Source organism: Engystomops pustulosus, chromosome 3 (assembly GCF_040894005.1).
Source record: "Engystomops pustulosus chromosome 3, aEngPut4.maternal, whole genome shotgun sequence".
Classification (NCBI taxonomy): domain Eukaryota; kingdom Metazoa; phylum Chordata; class Amphibia; order Anura; family Leptodactylidae; genus Engystomops; species Engystomops pustulosus.
The window spans coordinates 200601344-200614910 of record NC_092413.1 but is presented as its reverse complement, the minus strand read 5'-3'; the positions used below and the strand labels follow the sequence as shown (position 1 = coordinate 200614910).

General features: G+C 48.0%; 1 protein-coding gene across 6 annotated transcripts in view; it reads right to left on the bottom strand.

Annotated features, from left to right (window-relative positions):
• Nucleotides 1-13567, bottom strand: part of LPIN1 (lipin 1) — a 122953-nt gene that overhangs the window by 27076 nt on the left and 82310 nt on the right. For all 6 annotated transcript variants that reach the window (XM_072143596.1, XM_072143601.1, XM_072143598.1 and 3 more), the window contains exons 6-9: nt 11623-11752; nt 10847-11156; nt 7257-7350; nt 6059-6249 (exon numbers count right to left, since the gene is read on the bottom strand). In XM_072143596.1, the coding sequence (XP_071999697.1) occupies nt 6059-6249; nt 7257-7350; nt 10847-11156; nt 11623-11752 (725 nt within the window). The remainder of the gene's footprint in view (nt 1-6058; nt 6250-7256; nt 7351-10846; nt 11157-11622; nt 11753-13567) is intronic.

The window sequence follows — 13567 nt, the reverse complement described above, 5'->3', positions numbered from 1 at the left end:
GGATGATACCCCTTTCCTCACTACACTAACTCTAGTCTAATCTTCCACTTCAGGCAGGGGCTAGGCTCTTCCTGCACTGGTCTGGTATGCTAGAGATTCTGAGCTACTGCTCAGCTAACTACTCTCTGCTTGCGTCCTGCAGACCCAGAGGGCCTGACTAGGACCGGTCTCTTCTCTCTCCTGAGAGAGACTGCTCTCCTCTCTCTCCTGAGAGAGGCTTCTCTCGGAGTGTTCTTTAGAACATTCCTGGCCAGGGGGTTTTATTACCTCCCTTTGGTCAGGTGGTGGCTGCTCCTCCAATTACCTCTCAGTTCACAGAGACAGGATGTAACACAGACATTGGTTGACATTATTACATCACAAATCAACTTCTGCCTTGCCAGGCAGGATTAACCACTGCAATTTCCCCTGTGTGATGTGGTGTCATGTGATGACATTGTTATGGGGCTTATTCGCAAGCACCCACTCGCCATTGCATCGGCGAGGGTGTTGCATACCCCGGGGGCAATTGAAAGAGCCGCCCTCGGCTCGACTACCGATGGTTTGGGCACAGAGGGGGCTAAGGGCACTTCTAGGAAGTGCAGGCTATATGAGGTGTAGGGACAAACCGCCCATGGCCCTGGAGACAGGCACCTGGGTTGGTGTCGGACTAAGACAAAAATATGTAAGAGCTGTATGACAGTTGGTCGCTGACGCCATTAAACCGAACTGTACAGTAGGAAAGGTGTGGTGTCATGTCCTGTAATCCACTCCTTGCACCAAGGCCTGTATATTTGTTTGATCAACGCTTCTTCCCTGGCGGCAATTATATGGTGTCTATCTGCATTGCGTTAGCATATGCGACACAAGTACCTCCTGACTGGTATCCTTACCCATGTATGGGTGGCATCCAGGTGCTAGCTGTGTAACACCCCCGGTCCCCTAAAGACCCGCAGTTTACGGACTACCCCCATGTGCAAACCTCGGTTTGAGGGATCAGGTAGCGGTCAGTGTTTTACAAGAAAGACGGTCCGACACAGCCACACTACAACCTGTAAAGCCTATGAAAGGGTTAATGCAGACTACTGGCATATCTTCTGACAGTGTGCAAACAGGTTAAGATCACATTGGCTTAGGAGCCCAATGGGTACACATCTTGAACGTTACAAACGTTACAGAGGTAGATAGGCTACTCAGGGTAGCACAATAAATGTCTCCTGCAAAGAAAAGGCATAAAGAAGTGCAAACAGAATGTCCGTACCTAAAAAGGAAGGCATTAAGTGCAATATAGTAGTCAATAGCAATAGCAACTTTTCCTTGGAGTATCTGGCAAAAGTCTCACAGAAGGTCTTTAATAACAAAGTCCATCTTCTGGGTACAGCCCTTGAGGTGGGGAAAAGTGCACTGAGAAGCAAAGGGTCTCCTCTAGTGTAGAGGGACAGAGTCCTTTGAAGAAATTCTCTGCTGTGGCAGAGGAAGGGTGCTATCATAGCACAGGACAATAATCAGTTCAAGGTATGTCTCTTGACTGAGATAAATAAGGGTGAGAGTCTCAGGAAAGTCTCTGGCTCTTTGGGGTAAGGACAGAAATATACAATATGTACACAGTACAGTACCTGAAGTGGGCTACAGCCCTTCAGGGGTTAGTCAGTATCGCTGGGTTCAGCAAAGACAGGGTCCAGCTCCTGCAGGGAATCCTGTGCATCCTCAGCGGGAGTAGGTGCCGGCTGGGGACACCCGGTGGCAGCAGTGGGTACTGCAGGTGCAGCAACATCCTCCGGACCTTCAGGGGGAGGAGCGCTGTCGCCCGGGGTGTCGGCTGTTCCAGCCGGGGGCTCAACTGAGCCAGGGACCACGGAGGGGTCCATGAAGAAATAGACAGAGCCCAGCGGCCGCGCCGCGGCTCATTCCAGCTCCGGTTCTTCCGGGGCCGGGTCATCACCCCATTGGTAACCAGCCAGGGGAGATGGGGGCCTAGATGGAACCTCCGGACAAGGTTCGCTAGCCGGGATGTCTTCTCCCACCGAAGAGCCGCGGGACCTGGCAATGCTCCCGGCAGGGGAGCCGGTGGGGGTGGCGCCCTGTATCATGCCCGGCCCATGGATGGCAATGGGACCCGTACTCACAATTACTGTGGATGGGGCATTCACGTGGGTCACCGCCCGGGGACTTGCAGCCGAGGAAGAAGAGGTGTTCGGGGACTCCGGCCACTCGTCGTCCTCATACCAGTCGTCCTGCGGGAAGTAACGGTCCTCATCGGAGTCGGGGATCCGGATCACGCCAGCCGCCCAGGGTCCTCGAGGTCCTTCCTGCAGGGAGAACTCGATGCACTCGCCTGGCTTGAGGTTGTGCTGGCTCTCCGGGAGATCAGGCCTCTTGACGGACCGGCGGGGTATAAATACTTCCCGTCCGGTGTAGTCCTGGGTGGCGAAGCCATAGCCCTTCCACTTGTCGAAGAACCGGACCATGCCGGTGGTGCGGTTCTTCTCGACCCAAGCTCCAGCTGTAGATCGGCCGGCCATATACCGCTGGGCCTCCTTCTCTCGGCGTCGCTGGTCCGAGACAGCGTCTCGGAGTCGCCGGCGGGCGGCCTCACCTCGGCCTTGATGCTGCGGAGGTTTCGGTGCTGGGGCTCGTGGCTCCGGTTCAGGCTCGGATCTCCTTGGGCGACAGGTAGGTGCCGGAACAGGAGCAGGAACCACCGGAGGATCAGGAACCACCACCGCGGGGCTAGCAGGCCGCGCAGCCGGAGTAGTAGGCCTCGGAGCAGGTGGAGCGGCAACACTAGGCCCAGGCGTTGGCTCGCCAGGAGTCGGGGCCTCCCCACGTGGCGCCTCCACGTGGGCCCGCGGTACCGGGATGGTAGCCGGGATAGGGACGAGGAACCGCCCGGGTGGGATCTGGTACTGCGTCACCGTTTGGTAACATGTCCTGGTGACAAAGGCCCGAGTCAATCCTCGGTGCAGCCGATGTCCAGCGGAGGGTCTTCGGACGGGCTGCGCAGAGACCACCACCATAGTCTCTAGGACCTCGTAAAATTCCGGACGCTCCACAGGAGGGAAAGGCGGAGGACCCCACATGGTGTTGTCCTCACTGTCCAAAGTCCACTCAAGTTCTGGCGCTTCTCTGAGGCAGGGCAGGAAGTCCGCCTCGAGCCAGTGGGAGGAGTCCAAGTCCTTCCCGCCAAGAGCTGTGGCGGGCTCTAATTTTTCCTGCGCCACAGGAGGCGGGGTTCGCGCCCTTCGCGCGTGGGTGGAGCTTGATGCGTCATCTGGGTTTCCCGCCAGTGAAGGTTTTGGCGGGCTTGAATTATTTGCTGCGCCACAGTTTCTGAGGTAAAAATCTTTAGGCGCAGCAGCGCCGGATGTAGCAGAGCTGGTACAGTTCTTGCCAAGATTAACCTCTGGAGTGCGGGAGCGGCGCTCGACCGCACGTGGCAGCAGTATAACACAGTTCATTCCAGAAACACACAAGTCCTTGGGCCTAAACCCGGATGGCAGCAGGGTTAGGCAGCACAGTCTTTTTCCAGTAAAGGAAAGTCTTTAATGCCGTAATAAGGCACAGAAGTAAAATCCTGTTCGTGACGCCACTTGCAACATCCCCCACCGGGCCTAGCCTTTGAGTTGAGGCCTGGAGACAGCCGGGGCCCACGGTACCGGAGTGGCTGGCGGTTGCGGCCTAAGCACGCTATTGTCACGGTGCTTGGTACGGGGGAACCGGAGGGCTGTCCTACAGCCTGGCAGGTCTCCAGCAGGGTGGTGTTGGCAAGAAAAGATGAGGGAGCGGCTGCTATAGCGGATCTCCCTGGGGCAACCCCTTAATGTCCCGAGTGTGAGTCTCTGGGTGATGGACAGGGTGCCGGTGATGAAGGCAGGGGTAGTAGCAGGGACCAGACGGAGGCAGAGGTTGAACAGAAACACTTACAGTTCTTTATTGGAACCGCAGGAACCGCAGCAAACGTGCCTTTAACAAGATGGTGGAGTACTGGAGAGGTATTTGGAGGGAGCCACAGGATGTAGTTCACCAGCCTGGATGTATAGGGCAGGCTGGGAGGCAGCTGGGTCCTTAGAGGAGGCTTCAGCTCGGTCCTGGATCTCTTCAGGTATCACCCTTGAAGGTAGGATGATACCCCTTTCCTCACTACACTAACTCTAGTCTAATCTTCCACTTCAGGCAGGGGCTAGGCTCTTCCTGCACTGGTCTGGTATGCTAGAGATTCTGAGCTACTGCTCAGCTAACTACTCTCTGCTTGCGTCCTGCAGACCCAGAGGGCCTGACTAGGACCGGTCTCTTCTCTCTCCTGAGAGAGACTGCTCTCCTCTCTCTCCTGAGAGAGGCTTCTCTCGGAGTGTTCTTTAGAACATTCCTGGCCAGGGGGTTTTATTACCTCCCTTTGGTCAGGTGGTGGCTGCTCCTCCAATTACCTCTCAGTTCACAGAGACAGGATGTAACACAGACATTGGTTGACATTATTACATCACAAATCAACTTCTGCCTTGCCAGGCAGGATTAACCACTGCAATTTCCCCTGTGTGATGTGGTGTCATGTGATGACATTGTTATGGGGCTTATTCGCAAGCACCCACTCGCCATTGCATCGGCGAGGGTGTTGCAGATCTTTCTATTGCTGGATGGATAAGCATGAGATCTGCATAAGAATGAGCTTTGGACCCGAGCAGAAATTATTAAGTGTGGAGTTTTTGGCTTACAAACAAAGTAGTTGAGTTAAAATCCTTCACTTCTCATTAGATTGTTGCCTCTAATAAGGGAAAACATTTTTGGCTTAGCTGGGCACAATCATCCCTCTAGATCTATGGCAGGCGTCACCCAGAGCGAGGAGACCATAGATGCAGTATCTCTCTGTTACGCATGGAAGCTGTGTTATTAGTACAGACATATCGACTACAAACAGATGGCACACGAGCCTTTGGCGGTGGAGCTGTTTGCTTTATTCCTGCAGAGGATGTTTTAATAAAATTTGTAGATTTTGCTGGAAGATCTGAGAACAATTCAGCATAAATATTTAAGTCATAGATAGTAGGAAACAAATACAGGATTGGTCGTTTCTACAGCAACAAAATGATGACTGCATGAAGACGAGGACAACTAAAAGTGTGGTCTCCTGCATAGTGGGAATGGTGATATAACTGCACCATAGTCTGGACATCTCTTAAGAGCTGTCTATGGTTCAGAAAGTATTCTTCTTAATAGCCATGTTAGATTGGACCTCCAGGACCCTCCAGTTGACCCAGGTTCTAAACCAATAATGGGCTACAGATATCAACTCAATATGGAGACTACCATGGTCTATATCCTATAACTACATGAAGGGTGGACTTCTTAAATAATTTTAATTGGTTGTCTGTGGCACCGTAGCCTAACACTTTCATTTGAAGGTGTGTTGTGGACCAGGCATCTTAGTTCTTGAAGTCATGATGTCTGTAACATATGTGACCAAATTTGAGGATGGGTACTGGGCAAAGGTGGCCAAAATGGCGTAGAGCTGCATTCAAAGTTGTTGACCATCTCAACCTACTTCTACCTCCTGTCTATGGCCACCTGAAGCCTGGCCCAGGGTAGGTATTTGAGACAGACCAATCTTCTGTAAATGACCCCTTTGGAATAGAAGCCAATAATACAATGCTACAACAGATTATTTTATAGCAAAGGCCTAGCGGTTTAGATTGGCAGCTCCCTTTAGATTGCAGATTATCTCCAGTTCCTAAATGAGTGCAGAGTTTTGTTTCTCCGGTAGAACAGGTTGTTCATTTCTTTGGCAATTTATTGTCTTTGTTCTCTGGAAGCCGCTTTTCCTCGAGGTCAGGATGACAAATCGCAGATATACAAGGAACCACTTTATGTTTGTGCAATCGAAAATAAAATAAAAAATGCAGCGGGCTCTCTGCCAGGGATGAATACGATTTTATGAGCAACCAAGGCAGGGCAGAGCAGATAACAGCAGCAATGGGGGAAAGCTTCAGGAAGACCGAGCAAATCCACTGCCTTCTATACAGACATCAAATTATGGAAAGGACAGAGAATTGGGGGTGGCCAAAGCAATAAAATGTTAATATTTTACCTTTTGTTAGTTCTTTGTTGTCACTCAGGCCTCCGCACAGTGATATGGCAATGGACGGAAGGTCCCGTAAACCATCCGAGATACTCTCCACTCCGCTGTCCACTCCAGAGCTTCCTACGGACTGCGGTGACTGGTTCGCAGAGCGGACGCCATTCTCTCCGTTGTTCTTAAGAGAGGTGGCCGAGTCTCCACTAAAAACAGAACATCCCACAAAAATGAAGACTCCAGAATATCAAACCTGAACCTAAACAGTGGGCTCTATGAACATGAATATTATTTTTTTCTTTTGGGGGGGTGGGGGGGCTAGTAATATTAATTAAGTAAATGTTGTTAACAAATTAGCGCAAGTCCATCGACTATTCTTTTGGCTTCCGTACTTGATGGGACCCACGTTGCAGTACTCAGACTGACCACTTAACATCAAATGGAGCTTTCTGTTTTCAACACCATTTACATTATTTTAATAACATTAAAAGAGGAGTGCAGGGTCTGTAAACCCAACCAATCTGAAATTGATAAAATATTGGCAGGAAAATGTATAGCAATTGGCTATGCCCTTCCATGTAATGCCTAATGCCTCTCATGTTATGGTATAGATAATGCCTCCAGTGTTATGGTATAGACAATGCCTCCAGTGTTATGGTATAGATCATTGCTATTATCTACTTTGTTCCAGATGTTTTACAAATATTGGACAAATCCTTGAATATTATTTGTGCTTGAATCTGCCCTTAAAAAGGTTTAAGGGGCAAAAACATCTCCCAAGGACATCAATATCGGATCAGTAAGGGTTCAACAACCAGCACCCCCACAGATCACCTGCTCACAGCATATGATAAAAACTGAAAGCACAGGAAGAAGATGGCGCCGCTTTCTGTATAGTGGCTGAATTGAGTCACTGCAGCTTAGCTCCTATTCATATGAATGAGAGCTAATCTGCAGTTACCTGGTCTGACCACTATACAGAGGAGGGAACTGTCTGCTTCCACTCTCCAGTGTAAATAGATGATCTGTGGGAGAGCCGGGTGTCAGACCCCCCACCAGTCTCACATCAATGGCCGTTTCTATAGATAAGTTATTATCTTTAGCCAACAAAACCCCTATAAGCTCCTCTTTGCTTTAATACATTCATTTCTTTCCGACAAGACCATCCTAAGCAGCACATAAAATGTAACATAATAAAGATAAAACTACAAACCTTTTCGGAAAATATAATGCAGCAATTTCAGGATCCATGCAGTTGATATCATCTAAATAGACCCCATCTGCCCCAAGATGTCTGCTTCTCTTATCTGCAAAGACAAGATGGGAAAGAAGAGAGATCAATACTGCATCTGCTAGGTTTTTCAGATGAGTTTACATGTTCCTAACCCGATGGGCCTCCGTATAATAAAAAAGTATAGTAAAAAGAAACCAAATTCCCAGTTATCTATTCTTTAGTACTTTGAATTAACTATTCTTTAGTGTGTTGTTTTTAGCCAGTTTCATCTCCAATTGAAAAGTCTTTCACCAGAATACCCCAAGTACATAACTGTCCAGGATGCAACGGTGGCCCTAGTGACAGAATTGGCAGAAGAGTTCCTCAGGGGCGGAGCAGTGCTATAAATACTAGGGAATACTTGAGGTGAACAATAAGGAATTGGTAGAAAGTTCCCTCAGGGGCAGAGCAGTGCTATAAATACTAGGGAATAGTAGAGGAAGCAATAAGGAATTGGCATAAAGATTCCTCAGGGGCGGAGCAGTGCTATAAATACTAGGGAATAGTTGAGGGGAACAAAAAGGAATTGGTAGAAAGGTTCCTCAGGGCGGAGCAGTGCTATAAACAGTAGGGAATAGTTGAGGGGAACAATAAGGAATTGGCAGAAAGGTTCCACAGGGGCGGAGCAAAGCTATAAACAGTAGGGAATAGTTGATGGGAACAATAAGGAATTGGCAGAAAGGTTCCTCAGGGGCGGAGCAGTGCTATAAATACTAGGGAATAGTAGAGGAGGCAATAAGGAATTGGCATAAAGGTTCCTCAGGGGCGGAGCAGTGCTATAAATACTAGGGAATAGTTGAGGGGAACAAAAAGGAATTGGTAGAAAGGTTCCTCAGGGCGGAGCAGTGCTATAAACAGTAGGGAATAGTTGATGGGAACAATAAGGAATTGGCAGAAAGGTTCCTCAGGGGCGGAGCAGTGCTATAAATACTAGGGAAAAGTTGAGGGGAACAATAAGGAATTGGCAGAAAGGTTCCTCAGGGGCGGGCTGTACTATAAATCGTAGGGCATAGTTAAGGGAAACAATAAGGAATTGGCAGAAGAGTTCCTGGTGCTAGCAGGGTCTATGTCAAAGTGTCTTTGCACTGTTCTGTGTCTAGGCTATTGGGTGTGTATATGCTAGATGAGTGCGTGTATGGTGTATATACACTGTATGTCTATGTACATGCTTATGTGTGTATATATGATGTGTATATACTGTTTGTATATTTAGCTGTAAAAGTGTTTGTGGTGTACATATGCTGAAGTATATAAATGTGTGTATATGTGTGTATAAACGTGTATAATTGTATCCCACATATGCGAGTATACAGATATGTATATATTTTAAGGGTGAAGGGGGGCTCCATTCAAAAGTCTTCTACAGGGGCCCTGCCACCTCCCATGTGGTTTTCCGAGCTGGACATCCCCTTTTAGGGCACCAAAAATGTGTTTTCCAAGCTGAACATCCCCTTTTAGGGCACAAACAAATGTGGGCATCAGCACCAATTGTGTATGAGTCCACGATACTCAACGAGCATTAAATTATTGCCTCGGCATCCGGTTTGCCTCACTTGAAGTGGCGTCTTTCAGCGACGGCAGGTGAAGAGCACGATTATTCCTGCTCTAATCATTTAATAGGGATACATATATCCACTATTTTTCTATCTCCCGATTCCCCCTGCGCCTGTATCTGAGAACAGCTCATACCAATATTTACCGCAGGACTAGAAGACTTCGCCCGCCAATCCCTAAACTTTGCATAATGCTCGGCGTCTATCACAGTCGTGCAGCTGGAATTACCCCAGAGTCCGGAAGACTGAAGTAGTCAGATAGAGCTGGAAGCAAGGAGTAAATAGCAGCGGAGAATAATCCTGGAACGCGATGTGTGCAGCTGAAGCGGCTGGGACGTGATCAACGCAAAAACAGCGGTGTTGTTCCGTAATATCAGCCAGGAGAGACTCCAGCCGCTCGCATTAGCCATGCATGAATACGTCCCATCATTTGGCACTTCCTAAGTGTTTACTTGTTCTATCATTTGCATTGCTGCCTCCGGAATACAATTAGATTGTTTCGGGACCTGACATTTGCATATATTGAATACTGAATATTTCCTGACGTTCAGCAAGAAAACAGAGTTGGATTTTTTAGATGAGTATTTATATTTATATGAGTATTCATGATGGATCCGGATCCAGAGTGTATTACAGATATCCAGGGCTGTTCCATAGATTTGGATGTTGTTACCCCGAGAGCAGCCCGATCCATGCCAGACATGTCCAGTATTACTAATTCTTGGCTCCATATGATGTGTATTACATGATGCTATTTGACGCTCTGTTGGGAGATGTCTGGCTATACGTGTATGTATGCTGCCACCCAGTGGTTGTGCTGTGACTTGTCACTTATTAAAGGGGTTTTCATGGCTTAAAGGTAATTTTTTGCCAGCTTTTACATCACTAAACTACTCACACCCTCAGTTGTGGGATGAGATATCCTTCCTAGAATTCACTCTCTTAAGTTTAAACTCATCTGTTTACCTACCAAACACATCACCAGTGTCTACAGCTGCATTTCCAAATATCAAACCACACGCTGGTGCATCATCCATACTCCGCCCTCTGGCACCAGCCAGATATATCAGGAGGCTACTGATCTATCCGGACACAATTGCCAGACCCTTTAACTTGAGCGAAACCAAGCAGAGGCTATAGCTAGTGCGCAGTCTGGAACCGTCCTTCCGCACCCAATAGTACAGTTCGTGATACACCCCCCATTTTTTTTACCTGTCTGTCCATATCTATAACTCAAACTGCTACTTTCAGAAATGTGAGATTCTCATCTTTAAAATGACACCAGAAGCATGGTTCTATAGGTGCTATAGATCCAAGGAAAGGAGAATAGAAAGTGACATCCCTCTCCGGTCTCTAAAGGTGACATGTCTCGGGCAAAATATGACTCTTCTTGTCTCATTTGCATAGGCATTTTTTTAGGGAAATGCGTGAGACTTCACATAAAAGAGGGTATTCTAGAAAGATTTTTTTCATGCTCTAACTGAGGGTACTGTTAAGTTTAGCGGTCTAAAACTTGGTGATAGGTTTCCTTTAAATTATTAAAGGGATTCTCTGTATTTTCTGATTCTAGGAATGATTCAGTATGAGCATGGGGACTGCATGGTCTACTGCATCCCGAGGTTGTCTTAAACCCTGTTCTACTTGGATAAGTGGGTCTGGCTGCTGCTCAGTCTCCCCGTGCTTTACACTGCAGTACCACTTGTTTAATCCTCTTTTTTACATAGGAGAAAAATCTGCACCCCCAAAAAGTCATACTTGGCTGCCAACTTAGTCATTGTACACATTGCAACTTTATGTAAATTCATGGAAATTTCACTGTAAAACTACCAGGTTGAATATAATTTTTTGCATGGGACTGCAAGTTAATCTACATGATTAGAATTTGGAGTCATCAGTAACCCCCACTAATCACATCCTACTTGTGTTTTCAGGAATCACAGTATAAATCCTGTGTAATGTACATTTTTCGACACCCACCTTTCTTCTTAGATGGCGAGTCAGTCTTGCCCAGTGGTGGGGTCATAGGCGATGCGGTGGGGGTCAGATCTTCATGAGAGGGAAGTGCAGGAGCCGCAGCTCCTAAAGATTCAATATCGGGTTCGCTTGTCTTTGGGAGGTCATCTTCAGGACCAACTTCTTCTACAGTCAGTGACGCGGGCTGCTCCCCTATTATCTCAGATGAAGTGATCTTCCCCTCTTCGTTGGTGTTCAGGATGATCCTGAAATGTGTGTTTTCTGAAGGGTTTATGGTCACAACGCTTTGTTCTTTCAATTTATGTGGGGGAGACTAAAGTGGACAAACATAGATTATATTACATACTTATACTCTTACGTATACAACAGAAATCCATTAATTTAAGGGCTAAAGCTTTACATTGCATTAACATGAGTCTGGCTCCTCAGGGGCGGAGCATGACGCATAAAGGCTTGGCTCCACCCCCACGGGTCCTGCACTAATCTTGTCACATAGTAGGTAATTTATCAAAATTGTCTAAAAGAAGTACTTCTTTTCCACAGCAACCAATCACAGCCTAGTTTTCATTTTAACAGAAAGTATTTTATATAATGTCAAACACCCCAAAGCCATGGCGCCTCAGAAAAGCCATAACAAATATGCACATTTTAGATTTAGGCAGAAATACAAAAAAAAATGAAGGCTCAAGCAGGCCATGGTGTTTGGCGCCCCCTGGCTGTGCATAGAAGAAACTTACACATGATTCTATGTACATGACCGGGTACCTGATGGTACTTACTTTGGTGGCCTGAGGTAGTTCTCCCCAAGCCCAGTGCATCGGAAGATCACTAGCAGCCATGCCCCTCTCCAGTGCTTTGCTGACTAATTCAGAGTCACTTTTAGGAGTTGCCGGACGGGAACCGGGAGGACTGAAAAAGAGGAAAGCGTTAAAAGAATATACGTGTCCACTGAGGTTATTGATAGAAGATTAACAACAGGCACCATAGGTATACATAGAAGATACATGTAAGTAAGGCTACACCATAGCCAGGAGGGTCAACCATAGCTACATACCATGCACCACAGCCAGGAGGGCCAACCATAACTACACACTGCACCACAGCCAGGAGGGCCAAGCATAACTACACACCATGCACCACAACCAGGAGGGCCAACTATAACTACACACCATGCACCACAGCCAGGAGGGCCAACCATAACTACACACTGCACCACAGCCAGGAGGGCCAAGCATAACTACACACCATGCACCACAACCAGGAGGGCCAACTATAACTACACACCATGCACCACAGCCAGGAGGGTCAACCATAGCTACATACCATGCACCACAGCCAGGAGGGACAACCATAACTACACACCCTGCACCACAGCCAGAAGGGCCAACCATAACTACACACCATGCACCACAGCCAGGAGGGTCAACCATAACTACACACCATGCACCACAGCCAGGAGGGCCAACCATAACTACACACCATGCACCACAGCCAGGAAGGCCAACCATAGCTACACACCATACATCACAGCCAGGAGGGCCAACCATAACTACACACCATGCACCACAGCCAGGAGGGCCCACCATAACTACACCATGCACCACAACCAGGAGGGCCAAACACTACAAAGCATGCACCACAGCCAGGAAGGCCCACCATAGCTACACACCATGCACCACAGCCAGGAGGGCCCACCATAACTAGACACCATACATCACAGCCAGGAGGGCCCACCATAGCTACACACCATGCACCACAGCCAGGAGGGCCAACCATAACTGCACACCATGCACTACAGCCAGGAAGGCCAACCATAGCTACACACCATACATCACAGCCAGGAGGGCCCACCATAGCTACACACCATGCACCACAGCCAGGAGGGCCCACCATAGCTACACACCATACATCACAGCCAGGAGGGCCCACCATAGCTACACACCATGCACCACAGCCAGGAGGGCCCACCATAGGCACACACCCTGCACCACAGCCAGAAGGGCCAACCATAACTACACACCATGCACCACAGCCAGGAGGGCCAACCATAGCTACACACCATGCACCACAGCCAGGAGGGCCAACCATAGCTACATACCATAGATAGATAGATAGTTTTGATGAAAGTCTAGATAAACCCTTAATCTGAATGTAATTACAATGTGCGGTTGGATTCCCTCACCTATTTCCATTAATCGTGTCCCCGGTGACGGCAGTGGGACTCGGCCATTGATCTATCTGCTGGTTATGTGATATTCATCTCTATAGAAGCGCAGAGTAAATCTCCATACCAGCCATTCACACAGGTTTTATAGATGTAGTGACCCTCGGTAATTCAATCCCTGACAGATTTATCCTGCGGAATGTGCTCAGAATTTGCAATGAATCAAGTTTCTGGCACAATTGAGTAGGAGAGGCCCCCCTGATGTTACTCTTCTGGGGAGAGGACACATTAATGGGTTTTAGATGAACGGCTCAGTGCAATGACTGTTCTCATCTTGTACATTAGACCCAGAGAGATAGAGAACCCGTCTGCTGAGCCAGAGAGATAATGGAATATTCTGTCCATGTCTTGTGCACAAACTGGGGAAATCACTTTGGCCGGGACATATAGAATCTATACAATATCTATGGTGACTCCAGGCTTAGCATTCCCCTCCCTACATCGCTTGTATTCACAATGACTAGACAATGAAGTGTTGTTTCATTCCTTTGTTATTCCTC